The sequence below is a fragment of the Carcharhinus amblyrhynchos genome, chromosome 14 (assembly GCF_965287045.1).
Source record: "Carcharhinus amblyrhynchos chromosome 14, sCarAmb.v2.hapA, whole genome shotgun sequence".
Lineage (NCBI taxonomy): Eukaryota > Metazoa > Chordata > Chondrichthyes > Carcharhiniformes > Carcharhinidae > Carcharhinus > Carcharhinus amblyrhynchos.
In genome coordinates, this window is record NC_137337.1 from 71530607 (window position 1) to 71549798 (window position 19192).

Genomic DNA, 19192 nt, shown 5'->3' on the forward strand with positions numbered 1-19192 from the left:
CACAGTATTTTGCTGTTATTATGAGTTCAAATCCTGTGATTGCTGAGATATTTTAAAGTGCTGCAAATAAACCTGTTCTGGACTTTAAAATAATGCCATCCTTGATTGTACTCAGATATACTCAGCTTGACTGCATGGGTCTCCTCTGGGTGCTCTCGTTTCCCCTCACAGTCCAAATATGTGGGGGTTAGGTTTACTGGCCATGCTAAATAGACTGTCATGTCAGGATAAATATATAGGGTTATGGGAATAGGGCCTGGTTGGATTTGTGATCAGTGCAGACTGGATGGGCCAAATGGCCTCCTTCTGCACTGGAGAGATTCTAAGATTCTACGATGTAAGAGCATCAGCAGGCAGCAGCAAACAAACAAGTTGGCTTGATACAGACTAACAATTAAGTTCAAGTTACCCATTTTTAGATTTGTGCAACCCTTAACCGTTCTTGTATCTAGTGCACCTTTCCTTTGGTAACTATAAGACATGTTACTGTGAACTCAATAAAAGATAGAGATATATAATCAGGAAATTTTGGCAAATGAGATTTTCAACTTCCAATGTGGAGAATTGATTGTAATGTTGAGTTTAACGGGGGGAGGTCCAAAGAAATTTTCCTGAAATCTGCTTCTCTGTATGTTGGCACATTTTGCCTTCATGATTGGGGAGGATGTGGAGACTTTCAACAAATGCTTTAAAATCTGGCAGTAAGCTGGAGGGAGGAAAATGTCTTGGATTCGAACTGATTTTCTGCATTACAAACCAGGCGCATTCGCTGCTGTCTGCCTTTTCTACCACCCCCCTCCTCCTCGTCTTTTCCCTTCTTAAATGAGATGCTACTTTTGGAAAACACAGAGATTATAAACAGACGTTGAACACAAACCAGCCAAGATAAATGTTCTTGAAAGCAGAACACCCAGGGAAAAAAAAACTCTTTAAGGGTTTGTGAAAGTAGCATCAAAAGCAACTTTTAAAAGGAAGTTTCATGAAAAGGGAAAACAGTTATAGGGCTGGAGGAAAAAGCAGGGTACAGAAGCTAATTGCGTACCCCTTTCAAAGGGCCAGGACATGATGGACTGAATGGCCTTATCTGCACTATAGAATTCCAAGTGGATAACTTTCATAGAACAGAATCATGGGATCTCTTACAGCGCAGAAGGAAGCCATTCGGCCCATCGGGCCTACACTGACAATAATCCCATCCCCGTAACCCCATATATTTATCTTGCTAATCCCCCTGACACTAAGGGACAATTATTGGTTAGCACTGCTGCCTCACAGAACCAGGGACCCGGTTCGATTCCTGGCTTAGGTCACTATCTGTGAGAAGACTGCACATTCTCCCCATATCTGCGTGGGTTTCCTCCGGGTGCTCCGGTACTTTTTTCCCCCACACTCCAAAGATGGTTGGCCATGAAAAATTGCCCCTTAGTGTCAGGTGGATTGACACAGTAAATGTGCGGGGTTGCGGGAATAGGGCCTGGGTGGTATTGCGGTCGGTGCAGACTCGATGGGCCGAGTGGCCTCCTTCTGCACTGTAGGGATTCTACGAAACCGGAGCAGCCGGAGGAAACCCACGCAGACACTGCGGCAGGAAAACAAACAAGTTGGCTTGACACAGACTAACAATTAAGTTCAAGTTACCCAGGAGAGCCAAGGAATACAAGTTACTTCGGGGCCTGCTCGCAAATTTCCGGGGAGTCAGAGAGTCGCAGGGCGGAACGTTCCAGCCAACCATGACAATGGGATTCTCTGGTCCCACTGCACTGAACGGGCATCTGGCTGAGCGCCACATTCTCCGTCCTCGTTTGCAGGGGCAGCGGGGCGTGAGGAGCCAGAAATTTCCGACCTTGGAAGTTTTACAGCACAGAAAGAGGCCCTTCGGTCCATCGTGTCAGTGTCTGCCGGAGAAAGGGGAGGAGCAGAAACCAACAGCAACTCAGAAAGATATGGTTTTTTTTTAAAGAAATGAATGGAAAAAGGCATTGACTGCCACAAAAGAAATTGTCAACTTGGCACCTCCATAAATGGACCAGAAGACATAGGAGCAGAATTAGGCCATTCGGCCTATCGAGCCTGCTCCTCCATTCAATCATGGCTGACAAGTTTCTCCTGCCTTTCTCCCCATGATCTTTAATCCCCTTGCCAATCAAGAATCTCAGTCTTAAAGACACTCAATGATTTGGCTTCCACAGCCTTCTGTGGCAATGAATTCCACAGATTCACCACTCTCTGGCTGAAGAAGTGATCTTCTCCTTTGATCACTGCGGACTGAAAGCAATAAAGGTTTGCCCCCTCCATTCATTGTGCTGGGCAATTTCCTTCCCCTTCTCTTTGTCCTGTACAGCGGTCTCCTTCTGCCCGGTACCATCTGCAGCCAGAAGGGTGCAAACCTTTGCCAGCCTGAAGTTAGCGACCGGGTGGCATACGTGGGAGCCTTCTCCCGGGTTCGCTCACCCTCCCTTGCCTGACCCCAGCCCTCGTTCCCTCGTTCAGTACTTTACCAGGAGGCGCCGCCAAGATTAGAGACACGGCAGGGCGCGGGAAGCAAGGCCGCAAGTTCGCGTCCCGTTCCTCCCAGCCTCTGCGTTTGACAGACGATCTGTACAGCACAAGACGCGGGGGGGGTGGAAACAGGGAGAAGGGGAATCCATACCGGCAAAAAATCCTGGAATTCCAAGGAGGGCACAGCCGGCATTCCATTAAGTAGCAAACATTCATTGTCAAGGTGGCATCCCTAAGCATGGCACAGGAATCAATTCATTGGCAAATAAACACCATCAATATCACATTCACGTAGGTCAGATATTACAAAATTGGAGACATTTATAAACAGTTGTACAACTTGGAAAAAAATAACTACCTTATAGCCTTATGTTAGTTATAGAGTTATAGAGATACACAGCACGGAAACAGGCCATTCGGCCCAAAGCGTCCATGCCAACTAGGCTTCCCAAACTGAACTAATCCCATTTCCCTATGTTTGGCCCATATCCCTCTAAATTTTTCCCATCCATGTACTTGTCCAAATGGCTTTTAAATGTTGTAATTGTACCCACCTCTATCGCCTCCTCTGGCAGCCCATTCCATACACACACCACCCTCTGTGTGAAATGTACCCTTCAGGTCCCTTTCAAATCTTTACCCTCTCACCTTAAACATCTAATTTTGGACTCCCCTACCCTGGGGAGAAAACCTTGACCATTCACCTTATCTCTGCCCCTCATCCTCCTACGCTCCAGAGAAAAAAGTCCCAGCCTCTCCTTATAATTCAATCCTTCCAGTCCCGGTAACATTCTTGTAAATCTTTTTTGCACCTTTTCCCATTTAATCATAAAATCCCGAATTTGCACAAGGAGGCCATTCATCCCATCGTCTCTGCACCGACCCTCAGACAGAGTATCTTCCCCCAGGCCCTATTCCCACATCCCTGGGAATTTACCCCACTAATCCTCCCAACCTGCACACCTTGGGACACTAAGGGGCAATTTAGCATGTCTAACCTGCGCTTCTTTGGATTGTGGGAGGAAACCGGAGCACCCGGAGAAAACCCACGCAGACACGGGGAGAACGTGCAGACTCCGCACAGACAGCGACCCAAGGCAGGAATCGAACCTGGACTCCTGGCAGTGTGGGGCAGCAGTGCCGACCACTGTGCCACCATGCCGCCCACATTCATCCTATAACAGGGCAACCAGAATAGTCCTTACAGCAATGAAATGGCGACAGGGGAAGCTGTCTATCAGTTACTGCATGGATATACATGGTAGCACAGTGGTTAGCACTGTTGCCACATAGCGCCAGGGACCCCCTGGGTTCGATTCCAGCCTCGGGTGACTGCGTGAAGTTTACACGTTCCTCCCAGTGTCTGCATGGGTTTCCTCCGATTTCTCCCCACAATCCAAAGATGTGCGGGTTAGGTGGATTGGCCATGCTAAATTACCCTGTAGTGTTAGAGGGATTAGCTAGAGTAAATCTGTGGGGTTATGGGATAGGGCCTGGGTGGGACTGTGATCGATGGACCAAATGGCCTCCTTCTACTCTGCAGGTTCTATGCAACTTTGTATACCAGCAACCTACAAGCGGACAGTTAAACTCTCAGAAGAGCTATAATACAGTGCAATCAGATTTTATTTTTAAAGAAGTTTGAGGCAAAACATATAGAAAGACCAGATGCAGTCGTGGGCTGATGGCCGCAAAAAAAATCCCTCTGCTCTTGCACAATAGTCGAAAGAATCACAGTAATAGTTAGCAAGCATTCTGAACATGCAGGCAGCAGAGAGAGCTGTCTAAGGTTAAGGAAACTCAACTCACCTTTTCGGCCGGAACTGCTGGGTCCCGAAGGTTTGTCAGTTACTGAACCTTTAAAATAAAGCAGAACATTCATAGACCAAACAGCAACAGTAACACAGAAACGATATAAGGAGCCGTCTCTATAATCTTCACCCAGATACGGACAGTCCACTGCAGGGGGGCAAGTCCACAATCCACTTCAGTTATCCTGAAGTCATTTTTGTTCTCGGTGTGGCAGGAAGCTGAGATTCATAAAACAAAGACTGTCTTCTGAAATGATCACATCTTAAATCTTACTTATTAGTGTCACAAGTAGGCTTACATTAATACTGCAGTGAAGTTGCTGTGAAAATCCCCTCGTTGCCACACTCCAGCACCTGTTTGGGTACACTGAGGGAGAATTTAAATCTATTTATTAGTGTCACAAGTAGGCTTACATTAACACTGCAATGAAGTTACTGTGATAATCCCCGAGTTGCCGCACTCCGGCGCCTGTTTGGGTACACTGAGGCAGAATTTGGCACGGCCAATACACCTAACCAGCCCGTCTTTTGGATTGTGGGAGGAAACCGGAGCACCCAGAGGGAACCTGTGCTGACCCAGGGGAGAACCTGCAGACACTCCGCATAGATAGTGACCCAAGACAATCGAACCCGGGTCCCTGGCACTGTGGGGCGGTTGTGCTAACCACTGTGCCACTGTGCCATTGATATTGGCATGGAGGGCAGTCAGCACACACACATCACGTCCCGTCCTCCTTCCTTGTGGAGGTGTTAGACTGACTGTTGCACTGCCAGCAAATCCTTTGTGCTATCTGCCCTATTTCAGATCCAGCCTCCATCACTGGCACCGCGCCCACAGGGCAACTTTGAGGTTTGCCAGATTAATCCCCATAAGAGCAGGAGACAAAGTTACCAATGTACCCTATTCCCTACATTGTTCATTACTTCACCAAAGTACTTAAATGATTAAAGTCCTTTTGACAAAGGGTCACGAAACGTCAGCTCTTTTCTCTCCTTACAGATGCTGCCAGACCTGCTGAGACTTTCCAGCATTTTCTCCTTTGGCTACTTAAATGATTAAATCTAAGGCAGGAATTTTGTGACTTCGCCCATGGCTGGGGCTCTCCAGTCCCGCTGCAGTGAATGAAGTCTTGGCTGAGCGCCAAATTCTCACTGGTAGTGGTGGATGAGATCAAAGAATTCCAATCTATAGGTGCTTCAGCATTTGTGATGTAGGGATGGAGGTTTTGCATTTAAATATGGTTTTAATTCAAAATTCCTCTTCTCATATCCTTCCCGCCCCTTCCCACTCACCCATTGAAATTGCTTTGTTATTGCGTGTTTGTCATATATTCCCGTGTTTTAAGTAGATAATTCACTTGAATCTTTCAATGTAAGTCACACTGCCTTGAGCTCTGAAAGTATTTTTGGAACAAAATATCACTATTATTTAATAATACATTAATATCACCCTTAAAATGGGTTGAGGAGAGTTTTTTTTGCTGTAAAATAGATTGCCTACAGTGCAGAAGGAGACCATTTGGCCCATCAGCTCTGCACCAACTCTTCGATAGGGCAGGGGCTGGGCCTGACAGGGATACTCTATCTCCATAACCCCACGCACTTGCCCCCTAACTCCCCCTGTACAGACTCCACACGGGCAGTGACCCAAGGCTGGAATCGAACCCAGGTCCAGAGCACGGACCTGGTGAGGCAGCAGTGCTAACTACTGTTAATGAGTAAAGAAGCACAGGAGGAGTCCATTCGGCCGGTCGTGTCCATGCTAGCCCCCCCCTGCAAAGTTTTTTCTTCCCCCTTAAACCACACCAGAGCAAGTGACAATTAAAATCTTGATGGCACCGTGGATGCTGACAGCAAATCCATGGAGGAAAAACTTTCCCGTTCTGGCCGCTGCGGGAATCGGAACGGGTGAGGGTCAGTTCATCTCAGGCGGGATTTTCAGGCCGAACGCGGCCGGAAAATCCCGCCCACGCCGTCTAGGGAAAGCGGCGTGATCCTGGAGTGAGCGTGAGACCGGGAGAACGCAAACAGACCTTCAATGCTGCCGACATGAGGGGCAACGGTGGTGAACGTTCCGGCAAACGCGCTGTACCTGAACACACGGGCGTTTGATTTTTAACGGATGATCCGCTAACAGGCTTCCCATCGGGTGTCACGCACCAACAGTATCCCGTGAAGGTGTGGCATTGCACCTGTTTGGCCAACGAGAAACAGAATTTAGTCACCGCACTGGCAAGCTTGCCCTGGAACTGCTGGCCACACGTCAGAGATGGAGGATTCCCCTGACTGACGGGTAGCACAGCAGCCCGGCCAATCATTATACAATCCCGGCGAGTACAGACTGGGCCCATCGAGTCTGCACCGACCACAATCCCACCCATTTACCCTGTTAATCCCCCCCGATACTCGGATTAATTTAGCACGGCCAATCCACTGAACCTGCACATCTCTGTCCTTCTCCTTGTTTCCAAATCCCACTATGCCCTTGCCAGTCGCTGTCGCCTTAAAGTTTGTTTATTAGTGCCACACTGGTTAGCACTGCTGCCTTACAGCGCCAGGAACCCGGGCTCGATTCCCGGCTTGGGTTGTCGTCTGTGCGGAGACCGCACATTCTCCTCATGTCTGCGTGGGTTTCCTCCGGGTGCTCCAGTTTCCTCCCACAGTGCAAAGATGTGCGATTTTGGTGGATTGGCCGTGCTAAATTATTTCTTAGCGTTAGAAGATTATTGAGGCTTGGCTGAGAGCCCAGACAACTATTATAATACAAGAACACCTACACCCTAGAGGAAACATTGTTTGGTTGACAGCTCAGGTTCTCTGATCGCTACAGTTAATTTCACAATATTTGTTGACACAAGTTAAGTGGTTTCAAGGGTTGTAATTTATGGCTCTTGAAACTTTGAAGAGGCTGGATGGTTGACACTTTTGTTAGTTTGCAGTCCAGATATACTCTTTTCCAGCAGAGGAGAAAGTTATCAATGGATTACTTTTTCCAAAGCTTTTTTTTAAACATGCCGCTGCACACTAAAGGGTTCATTGGTTCTAGAAAATGTATAGTGGATATGGAAGGGCATTGAGATCATGAGGAGACATAGGGAGTGGGTGAAAGGGCAGAGCTTGGCATGGGGGCATAAGGGATCATAGGAGTGAGTGGAGGGGCATAACTTGACATAGGGGGCATGAGGGGGACATTTTGAAGTTATCTTTCAAAAGGTTCCTTCATGCATACTTGGGTTCACAACTCCTCTAAGAGGCCATGAGCAATTTAAACACTTGGGTACACTCTGAAAATTTCAGAGGAGCAAGACATGCCTATTCCCGCAATGGAGATGGCCAGTCAGGAATGTCAGATGCAGGAGTTCCCCAGGAACCATCCCAAGCCCCAAACAGCAAGATTTTCCAGCCAGTCTCACCACGAATCCAGAAAATCCCACCCAAGGTCAACAAGTCTTTCCATGGTCCTCCTCTCATCCGCTCCCATTCCCGTGATGGGTGGAACAGGAAAAATGCCCCATGGATTCATAGAGTTATTCAGGAAAGGCCCTTCAGCCCATCGAGTGTGCACCGAAATTAACTATCATTAAAGTCACGCCAATCCCATTTTCCAGTACTTGCCCCATATTCTTGAAGTTTAAAGTGCTCATCCAAATACTTTTTAAAGGTTGTAAGTTATCCGGCTTCCCAGGCAGATTCCCAGCACCCTCTGACTGGGAATTATTTTTCTCGAATCCCCTCTGAATCTTCTGCCCCTCATCCTAAAACTCCACTCCCTCATGATTGACCCCTCAGCCAAGGGGAGCTTATCCATATCCCTCAATCTTACCTACCTCAATCATGTCCCCCCTCAGCCTTCTCTGCTCTAAAGAAAACAATCCCAGTCTATCCAGTCTCTCCTTATAGCTCAAATGCTCTATCCCAGGCAACATCGTGGTGAATCTCCCCTGTACCCCCTCTAGTGCTATCATATCCTGTCCATAGTGAGGCGACCAGAATTACAGTGCTCCAGCAGTGGCCTAACCAACATCCTGTACAGCTCTAACATAATCTCCCTGCTCTTATACTCTATGATGGGGAGATGCCGGCATTGGATTGGGATAAGCACAGTAAGAAGTCTCACAACACCAGGTTTATTTGGTAGCACAAGCTTTCAGAGCACTGCTCCTTCATCAGATGAGTGACACATCTGATGAAGGAGCAGTGTTCCCAATAGCTTGTGGCTTATGCTACCAAATAAACCTGTTGGACTTTAACCTGGTGTTGTGAGACTTTTTACTGTGCTTATACTCTAATGCCACGACTGATAAAAGCAAGCCTCCTTAACTACTCTATTACCTGCTGTACCGCCTTCAGGGATTTGTGAGTAAGTAATCCCAAGATCCATCTTTTCCTCGGAGCTTCCTGCCGCTCATTAAACAGTGCAAAGCCCACAGTATGGGCTGGTTTTTCAGATCCCTGGCTGTGGTGATCTGAAAACGGACAGTGATAAGTCACTGTCAGGATGGTTGTTGCCCTGTGTTTGTTATTCCTGATCCGGGAACGCTCAGTGCTCCTGGACGCCTGCGGTTGAAAACATTTGATTTTCCAAAAGCTGTCCCTTGTTGGAAAAGGATCGAAGACGAGAGGGCACAGATTGGAAGTGATTTGCAAAAGAAGTAGATGTGATGTGAGAAAGAATTGTATTACACAGAGAGTCGTTTGGGTCTGAAAGGCATTGCCTGGAAGTGCGGTGGAGGCAGGTTTAACTGAGGCATTCAGGAGGGTATTAGATAATGTAGACCTCTTGGAATACGAGGTTAAGGATGGCACGATGGCACAGTTGTTAGCACTACTGCCTCACAGCGCCAGGGGCCAAGGTTCAATCCCGGCCTCAGGTGGAACGTGTGGAGTCTGCACATTCTCCCCATGTCTGCGTGGGTTTCACCTGGATGCTCCAGTTTCTTCCCACAAACAGATTAGGTTGATTGACCATGCAAAATTGCCTCTTAGCGTGGGGGAATAGCAAGGAAAATACATGGGGTAACAAGGAATAGGGCTTGGGTAGAATTGTTGCAAACGGGCCAAATGGCCTCTTTCTGCACTGTAGAGATTCTGTGAATCATGTTTCTATGAATCATAGAATCCCTACAGTGCAGGAGGAGGCCATTTGGCCCACTGAGTCTGCACTGACCACAATCCCCACCCCCAGGCCCTATCACCACATATTTATTTCAGTCGGGGAACTCTGCATGTGTGTATAATGTGGAGTGTCAGGGTTACTGGCACTCCAGCTTTATACTCTGTATAAGGAAGTGCCTGTCAGAGTGTTGCTGACTTTGTAAATGAATCTAAATTTGAAGAGACACCAGCCTCGGAGGAATTATTTCAATTATGTGCAGAGAAACAATGTGCGGGGAAAAGGCAGGGGAATGGGGCTAAATCACGACGCTCACCTAAAGAGCTAGTGCAGGCATGGTGGGCCAAATGGCCTCCTTCTGCGCCATAACAATTCTGTGATTAATGCAGCTTCATTGGTTAGAATGCGTTGCGGCAGTCACTTTGTTAAAGTCATGGAGATGATCCAAGACAGAACATGAAGCCAGACCAACAGAGTACTTGGGAGGGATGTGGTGTCAGACTTGGGGAGGTGCTGAGCACAGCTATGTCTGGACTCCTGTTTCTTATCTGGAGGCAGCAATTTGCAGACAGCTCGAAAGGCAGGAGGGCGGTCAGGAGACAATAAGCAACTTGGAAGGGGAATTAACTTGGTTACCAACTCGACAAAAAAAGCAAATTAAAAGCTAGTACTAGCATCTGTAAGTTATTGTATGCTGGGTTAAAAAGAGAGAGCAGCATGTTAAAGTTTTATTTCTTAGTGTCACAAGTGGACTTGCATTAACACTGCAATGAAGTTATTGTGAAAATCCCCTAGTTGCCACACTCCAGCGCCCATTCAGGTACACTGAGGGGAATTTAGCACCTAACCCGCACTTTTTTCAGACTGTGGGAGGAAACCAGAGCACCTAGACGAAACCCACGCAGACACGGGGAGAATGCACCAATGCCGCACAGACAGCAACCCAAGCCAGGAATCAAACCCACGTCCCTGGCACTGTGAGGCAGCTGTGCTGACCACTGTGCCACATGCCACCCATGAATGCTTACTGTTAATTGAAATTTTCAAGACTGAGATTTCTTCATGCCTGAGGCCATCAAATGCTGGGAATCAAAAGTAGGTTAATGGAGTTGAGGTACAGGTCAACCAGAGAGTGGCAAAACACGCTTAAGGGGCCGAATGGCCTAATCCTAGCTGGGTAAGCTTGAAGCTTACCTGAAGCTACCTGAAGCGTAATGTGGAGAATCGAGGCTATATTACATGTGCTGAAAGCTGTATAATTTGAGGCTAGAAGGTGAATTTTTATTGTTCATTCATGGGATGTGGGCATCGCTGGCTGGGCCAGCATTTATTGCCCATCCCTAGTTGCCCTTGGTGGGCAGTTGAGAGTTAACCATATTGCTGTGGCTCTGGAGTCACATGTAGGCCAGACTGGGTAAGGACGGGAGATTTCCTTCCCTAAAGGACATTAGTGAACCAGAGGGGTTTTTCCTCACAATCGACAATGATTTCAAGGGGCATCAGTGGATTCTTAATTCCAGATTTTTTTTCTTGAGTTCAAATGTGATCAAGATACATAAGGTATTGGGAGGCATAAATAGATAACAAATAATATTCCTTCAGGTCACAAGAACAAGAGTGCTGTAATGTAACCAATGATAATACTGGAATCTGTTACAATGTAACCAATGGCAACCTGCTGTGGTGGTCAGCTGACCCAGTAGGCAATGTAACCAATGGTAACCTGCTGTGGTGATCAGCTGACCCAGTAGGCAATGTAACCAATGGCAAAAATCATGTGGTGGTCAGCTGACCAGCATAAATAGAAAGCAGATGGGGATTGTGATGAGTTTGTCTGGCCCAAGTGTTGGTGTAATTAAGTTTTATTTACGAAACCTTTTTCTTTGATTTACTTTCTGAAGTTAGTTCTTTTACTACTTGCAACTTCAGTATCATAGAATCCCTACAGTGCAGAAGGAGGCCATTCAGCCCATCAAGTCTGCACTGACCAGGCCCTATCCCCGTAACGCCATGCATTTCCCCTAGCTCGTCCCCCAAGGGGCAATTTGGCATGACCAGTCTACCTAACCTGCACATCTTTGGGAGGAAACGGGAGCACCTGGAGGAAACCTACACAGACACGGGGGGGAGAACGTGCAGAGTCCACGCAGACAGTCTGTGTGGTATAGGTTTAAGGTGTGAGGGGAGAGATACAAAAAGGTCCAGAGGGGCAGCTTTTTCAATAGAGGGTGGTGAATGTCTGGAACAAGCTGCCAGAGGTAGTAGTAGAAGCGGGTACAATTTTAAAAAACATTTAGTCAGTTACATGGGTATAAGGGATATGGGCCAAACGTGGGCAATTGTACTAGTTTAGGGGTTTAAAAAAAGGGTGGCATGGACAAGTTGGGCTGAAGGGCTTGTTTCCAGGTGAATTGGTCATGATAAATTGTCCCTTAGTGTCATTTACCTTACCCTACTAGCTAGGGTAAATGTATAGAGGTAGGGCCTGGGTAGTATTGTGGGTGGTGCAGACTCGATGGGCTGAATGGCCTCCTTCTGCACTGTAGGGATTCTATGATTGTCCTTCTAGATGTGATGGGTTTGAAAGGTGCTGTCTAAGGATCGTTGGTGAATTGCTACAGTGCATCTTGTAGATAGTACACGCTGCTGCTACTGAGCATCGGTGGTGGAGGGAGAGGATGTTTGTAGATGTGGTGCCAATCTAGCGGGGCTGCTTTGTCCTGGATGGTGTCAAGCTTCTTGAGTGCAGTTGGAGCTGCACCCATCCACTCTGTGACGCTATGAGACAGTGACCCAAGTCAGGAATTGAACCCAGGTCCCTGCTGCCTTAGTGCTAACCACTCTGCCACCGTATCCTTACCACTGGAAGAACCAAGTGGACATCATGTTATCTTTTAAAAACAATCTTAGCAAACGTTTCTTGTGCTGAGCGGTGAAATATCCCGGAATGACCCACCAGCAGATCGGGATGTTCAGGGATCTATTGGATGCCGACTGAGTGAGTTGGAATATGAGAGCACTGAACCACAAGGGGCTTAATTTTTTTGATCTGATGCAGTTGGAACCCTGGATCGACTCCACTCTCACTAACGTGATTGAGCCAAGGTTATTGTTTTTTTTTCTCTCTTTCTCTGACTGATCTCAGAGGAGCGATCATTTCAGACTTGGAAATACCGCATGTTGTCATTTCTCAGAAGGATACAATGAAAATATACAGAGAAAAAAACCTCGCGGGGATTTGAAAATGCATGAAAATGTTGGTGTGAAATGGCAGCTAATTTCACCGACAAATTAAAGTATCCAGTTTTGCAATCTTGGATAAACATTGGCAGGCTATCAACCTTCAGTAACAAGGAGCCAGTTGGATCGAAGCCAGGGTAAAATAATCTGCTGTATCCTAATGCAATCATCAACGCGTGTTTCCATGACAGCTGAATCAAACATACAGAACTGAAAAGTTTGAAAGGAATCTTACCCAGTGCAAGTGCATTTAAGTTAACTCTTTTTGAGGCTTTATTTTGTGTCTTGGCATTAAAGCATCAGTAGGTTCCACTTCCTTTGTAAATGGACTGTGAATTTGACAAACTGAATGGCGAAGCAAAGGGCCAAATGGCCTATGCCTGCGTCTAGTTTCTGTCTTTCCATGCCTCCCAAACAGATCTTACAGCTATTGAGGCCCACGCCACATATCACACAAGTCATAGAACCCCCTATAGTGTAGAAGGAGACCATTCGGCCCATCAAGGTTAGAGACTAGGGGGTAAATTTTCCCGTCCCGCCCACCACGGGAATTGTAGCGGGCGAGGGACAGACTGTGGAAAGGTCCGTTGATCTCGAGCAGGATTTTCCAGTTTCGGGGCGCAGCTGAAAAATCCCAGTGGGTAACTCACCTCCTGATTTCCCAAAGCCTATCCACCATCTACAAGGCACAAGTCATAGAATCTACAGTGCAGAAGGAGGCCATTTGGCCCATTGAGCCTGCTCCGACCACAATCCCACCCAGGTCCTATTTCTGCAACCCCATATATTTACCTCCCTAATCCCCCTGACACTAAGGAGTGTGATGGAATACTCCCCACTTGCCTGGATAGGCGCAGCTCCAACAACACTCAGGAAGTTTGACACCATCCAGGACAAAGCAGCCCCGCTTGATTGGCACCACATCTACAAACATCCACTTTCTCCACCACCGACGCCCAATAGCAGCAGTGTGTACTATATACAAGATGCACTGCGGCAATTCATCCTTAGACAGCACCTTCCAAACCCCCAACCACTTCCATCTAGAAGGACAATCATTAGAATCAAAGAACCCTACAGTGCAGGGGAGGTCGCTCGGCCTATCTGCACCGCCCACAATACCACCCAGACCCTACCTCCATACATTTACCCTAGACACTAACAGACAATTTACCAATCCACCTAACCCACACATTTTTGGACTGTGGGAGGAAACCAGAGCACCCAGAAGAAACCCATGCAGATATGGGGAGAATGTGCAAACTCCACGCACACGGTGACCCAAGCCGGGAATCGAACTCAGGTTCCTGGCATTGTGAGGCAACAGTGCTAACCATTGTGCCACCGTGCAGCAGATACATGGGCACCACCATTTGCAAGTCCCTCTCCAAGCTACTCATCATGCTGACTTGGAAATATATCCCTGTTCCTTCGCAGTCACTGGGTCAAAATCCGGGAATTCCCTCCCTAACGGCATTGTGGGTCACCCCACAGCACATGGACTGCAGCGATTCAAGAAGGCAGCTCACCACCGCCTTCTCAAGGGCAACTAGGGATGGGCAATAAATACTGGCCAGCCGGCGATGCCCATGTCCCACAATGAATAAAATAAAGGCTGCGGTGACTCTCTGACAGAGTATCCCACCCAGGCCCCCTCCGCCGCCCCATTCCCATAACCTGACTAATCCATCTAACCTACACATCTTAGAACCTTAAGGGGCAACTTAGCTTGGCCAATCCACCTAATGTCTCACCGTTGGGAGTTTGGGAGGAAAGTGGAGCACCCGGAGGAAACCCACACAGTTTCAAACCCTTAAATCTTCCTGTTAAAAACAAAGGCTGATGCTTTGTTGATACAGACCTGAAACCTTGCAGTCTTTGTCAATGTGCCATGCTTACAATAGCAATGCATTCCTTGTAAAGTAAACTACCACTCACTCTGTGGCCGCAGTGCCCTCCTTTCGGACGTGTTTGCAGCACGTTCACTTCAACATCCTGTCAGCAGACAATCTTTAGCCCCTCAGCCCAACACCAGTCACAACTCCTCCAGACTAATCAGTCGGTAAGAACGACCTTGATGGTTACGCGATCGTCATATAATCCATACCCTCCGTCCACCCTCACTTCATGGAGGCACCAGTTGCTTTGGGCACTAATTGTTTCCTCATTAAGGAACCTCTACAGGAGAAAAAGCCTCTGTAGCAAGGCTGAGAACCCAAATGCATCGACTGCTAAGGAATCACTCCAGGGAAACAAGAACCTGTGTCGGATACTAGGGTATTTGAAGGAAAAATTGATAGAGCTCCAGAGATTTGCAGGTTAGGTGGATTGGCCGTGCTAATTTGCCCCTGAGTATCCAAAGGTGTGTAGGTTTGTTACATTGGCCATGCTAATTTGCCCCTTAGTGTCCAAAGGTGTGCAGTTTAAGTGGATTGGCCATGCTAAGTTGCCCCTTAGTGTCCAAAGAAGTGTGAGTTAGATACATTGGCCATGCTAAATTGCCCCTTAGTGTCCAAAGGTATGCAGGCTAGGTGGATTGGCCATGCTAAATTGCCCCTTAGTGTCCAAAGAAGTGTGAGTTAGATATATTGGCCATGCTAAGTTGCCCCTTAGTGCCTGAAGATGTGCAGGCTAAGTGGATTGGCCATGTTAATTTGCCTCTTAGTGTCCAAAGAAGTGTGGGTTAGGTACATTGGGTCATGCTAAATTGCACCTTAGTGTCCCAAGATGGGGCAGTTAGGTGGATTGGCCATGCTAAGTTGCAGCCTGTGAGACACTGACTGTCTACTCCTGATATATTAAGCATTTGGACAAGTTTCACAGGAGATGCATTTGGAAGATCATGGAAGGACAGAATGCCCAACACTGAGGTACTTTAATGAGTAGAAATGTCTGGAATTTACGCACTCCTCATCACAGCCCAGCTCAGATGGAGCAGACATGTAGTGTGCATGACTGAGAATAAAATGCCTAAGGCGGCCATGTATTCACAACTTAAACGTGGACATCACTTTCAAGATATATTGAGATTAAGATTCAAGGACTCCTCGATGATGAACTTCAGGAAATGTGACATGTCCACCTGTAGAAGACCCCAAAGATTTTGAGGACTACTAAAACAAAGTAGATTCGTTTAGAATAGGGATCACAGTGTGACTTATATATAGGATACAGAATCAAAAAGTGCCTCGCATATATATATATATATAATGCAAAGATATTGTCTGTAGACACATACATAATCATTGGTAGGGAATTTTAAATAAGTATTGTGGATTTAAAATGTATTTTCAAATGCCGTGTAAGCTTTGGCCAAGATGCAGCCTGCCCCAAAGCATAATGGGAAATGAGCCGAATTAGACAGGCCACATTCCTTGGAAACAATAAGGCCTGGAGTATATTCATTATTATCAGTAAGAGATCCTGCACCTGCAAGCTATCAAGGCTATAAAGTGAATGGAGACATTTAGTTTGTGGTTGCAGTGAATAGATGTATTCAACTTTTACTGATAAGGGGGTAGCTAGCAGACAAGGTAAAAACACTCCCTCTCCATTCCCACGGTTTGCAGGTGGTGAGGGTGACCCTTGAACTGACCGGATTTACGTAGATAAGGTTGCTGGATAATGAGGGGGGGGGGGGGAACTTACAGTCCGATTGACAATGAATTCCTGATTCTGCTCGAAGATAGAGTGATATTGGCCAAGGTAAAGAACGTGTATTAATGTAATTAGATCATCCAGTTTGGATGACAGGTTAGGCAGGAATAATGAACCTTCGGAAAGGTATATCTATTTTACACTTGTATTGTAATGTCAGAGAGAAGTTGGTATTCTCTGGCTGACTTTCTCTCCCGATGCGTAATATTCAAATAAAGAACATCTTTAACTGCATACTGTCTTTTGTGAGTCTTTGTATTAGCTGGGTTCAGCTCAATATGTAAAACCAGGGGGAAGCCCCCTGGGAATCCTCCTAACACCACCATGGACTGGGAGAAAAATACACAAGAAAGAGCTACCTTGGAACAAACTCAAGAGGTGGCGAGTACAGGCAGCAAAGGACAAGCCAGATAAGACTGGGCAGTCCCAGCAAAATCAGACAATACATCCTTCCCACACCAAGGAAAGCCAAACAGGTCAGTAATCAGGCTCTCCTGCCTCTTTGGACTATACAACAGATAACTCTATTAACACAAGAAACGCCCTTTGCTAAGTTGGTTTCATCTCGAAGGTCAAACATCTCTTAAGTTGGTGAATGACCTGACGTTAACTGAAGAAAACAATTGGTGGTCACAATTATTTGCCTTCACCAAGCGAAGGTGAGGATAGATCATGCCTATTTGGAATATTGTGAGCAGTTTTGGGCCCCGTAACTAAGGAAGGATGTACTGGCCTTGGAAAGGGTCCAGAGGAGGTTCATAAGAATGAAGAGCTTGTCGAATGAGAAACGGTTGAGGATCCTGGGTCTGTACTCACTGGAGTTTAGAAGGATGAAGGGGGATCTTATTGAAACTTAGAGGATACTGCGAGGCCTGGATAGATTGGATGTGGAGAGGATGTTTCCACTAGTAGGAAAAACTAGAACCAGAGGGCACAACCTCAGGCTAAAGGGACAATCCTTTAAAACAGAGATGAGGAGGAGTTTCTTCAGCCAGAGAGTGGTGAATGTGTGGAACTCTTTGCCACAGATGGCTGTGGAGGCCAGGTCACTGAGCGTCTTTAAGACAGAGATAGATAGGTTCTTGATTAATAAGGGGATCAGGGGTTATGGGGAAAAGGCAGGAGAATGGGGATGAGAAAAATATCAGCCATGATTGAATGGAGGAGCAGACTCGATGGGCCGAGTGGCCTAATTCTGCTCTTATATGTTATGGTCTTATGCTATATTGGTATTGTTGGTTTTCCTTAGTTATTGACAATGGAACAACTGAGCAAAAAAGAAGCGCAGGACACTTGCGACCTCACCCGTAGCTGGGATTCTCCAGGCCCACTGCAGTGAATGAAGTTTTGGTTGAGCGTCAAATTCTCCATTCTCGCCGGCAGCGGGGGCACCACAGACAAGATTGGAGAATCCCGGCCAAGATCTCAAGAGGCAGACCAACAAAGAGCGGCAGAGGATAAAAGTATGGAATGAATGAATAGAAATAAGATCCCACATTAGCTTTATCAGGTCTCTCCCCTTCAGCTTCCATCTTTCCAGTGAAAACAATCCAAAGTTTCTCCTCATAGCCAAAGCCTTCGAGATCAAGCAACATCCTGATGAAACTTCTTTGCATTCTCTCCAAAGGTTCCGGTAGTGTGGTGACCAGAACTGCATGCAATACTCCAACTGTGTCCTAACAAGGTTTTATATAGCGGCAACATGATTTGCCAACCCTTGTATCCAACGCCCCAGCCGATGAAGGCACGCACGACTGGAACTGACTGTTAATGACTGTAAATTCTATGTAAAGCACAAACAGAATCCCTAGAGTACAGATGGAGGCCATTCAGCCCATCAAATCTATACTGACCACAATCCCACACAGGCCCTATTCCCACAACCCCACGCATTTACCCTACTAATCTCCCTGACACTAAGATCAATGTGACATGGCCAATTGACCTAACTTGCACATCTTTGAAATGTGGGAGGAAACTGGAGCACCCGACGGAATCCCTCGTAGATACAGGGAGAACGTGTAAACTCCACATTGACAGTGACTGAGGCAGGAATTGAACTCGGGTCCCTGATGCCATGAGGAGCAGTGCTAACTGCTGTAGCAGTATTATTGAAAGAAAGAGGCACCACAGAGCTAATAACACAAACTAAATACCTTCACAAGTTTAGCTGCTCACATAAATCCACAAAGAATGAGGCTACGGGTGAGTTACACTCACCCCCATTGATTACCTCACACAGTTGGCTCTCACTCACATTCTATTTAAAAATATTGGCAAGTCAGTTTTTAATGGGCCCCTGACCTGCCCAACCTCAGCAAAATCAGTTCATGATGTTTGTGTGATAGCAACAGAAATTAAATATCTTAAATAGCAGTTTCCTCCCAGGATTGATATTTGAAAACTGACAGCAGAAGAAGTCAATAATCGGTTCATTGCAACAGTAAGGGGAATGTGTACCTACCTCATATTAGGCTGCAGTTGAAGAAAGCACATAGACGCATGATAAACACACGCTTACAATTTTATACCATAACAAGTTGCATTGATAAAGCGCCTTCAGAGTGAAAAGTGTTAGAGTGTAACCGGCGACAACTTTGTATTTGATGCGATGTGAACAATTGGAACAAGCTGTAAGGGTCAGCTAACCCAGTAAACCACGGAACCAATTACAGAATGGTGTGATGGTCAGCTGACCAGCTGACTCACTATAAATAAGAACCTGTTGGGAATTGTGGGGGGAGCTCGGATTGACCCAGGGCAAGGCCCCAAGTTTAGAATAGTGAAGTTTCTTTATTAAACCCTTTCTTTGATTTATAAGTTGGCGTAAGTTTTGTTATATGTTTATTGTCTGTACTTGAAGAGTTCCTTC

At 46.6% G+C, this 19192-nt stretch overlaps 1 protein-coding gene across 2 annotated transcripts in view; it reads right to left on the minus strand.

Moving 5' to 3' along the window:
• The window catches only part of smoc1 (SPARC related modular calcium binding 1), a 203566-nt gene that overhangs the window by 151342 nt on the left and 33032 nt on the right, over positions 1–19192 (minus strand). For both annotated transcript variants that reach the window (XM_080203062.1, XM_080203061.1), the window contains exons 4-5: positions 6403–6502; positions 4309–4356 (exon numbers count right to left, since the gene is read on the minus strand). In XM_080203062.1, the coding sequence (XP_080059188.1) occupies positions 4309–4356; positions 6403–6502 (148 nt within the window). The remainder of the gene's footprint in view (positions 1–4308; positions 4357–6402; positions 6503–19192) is intronic.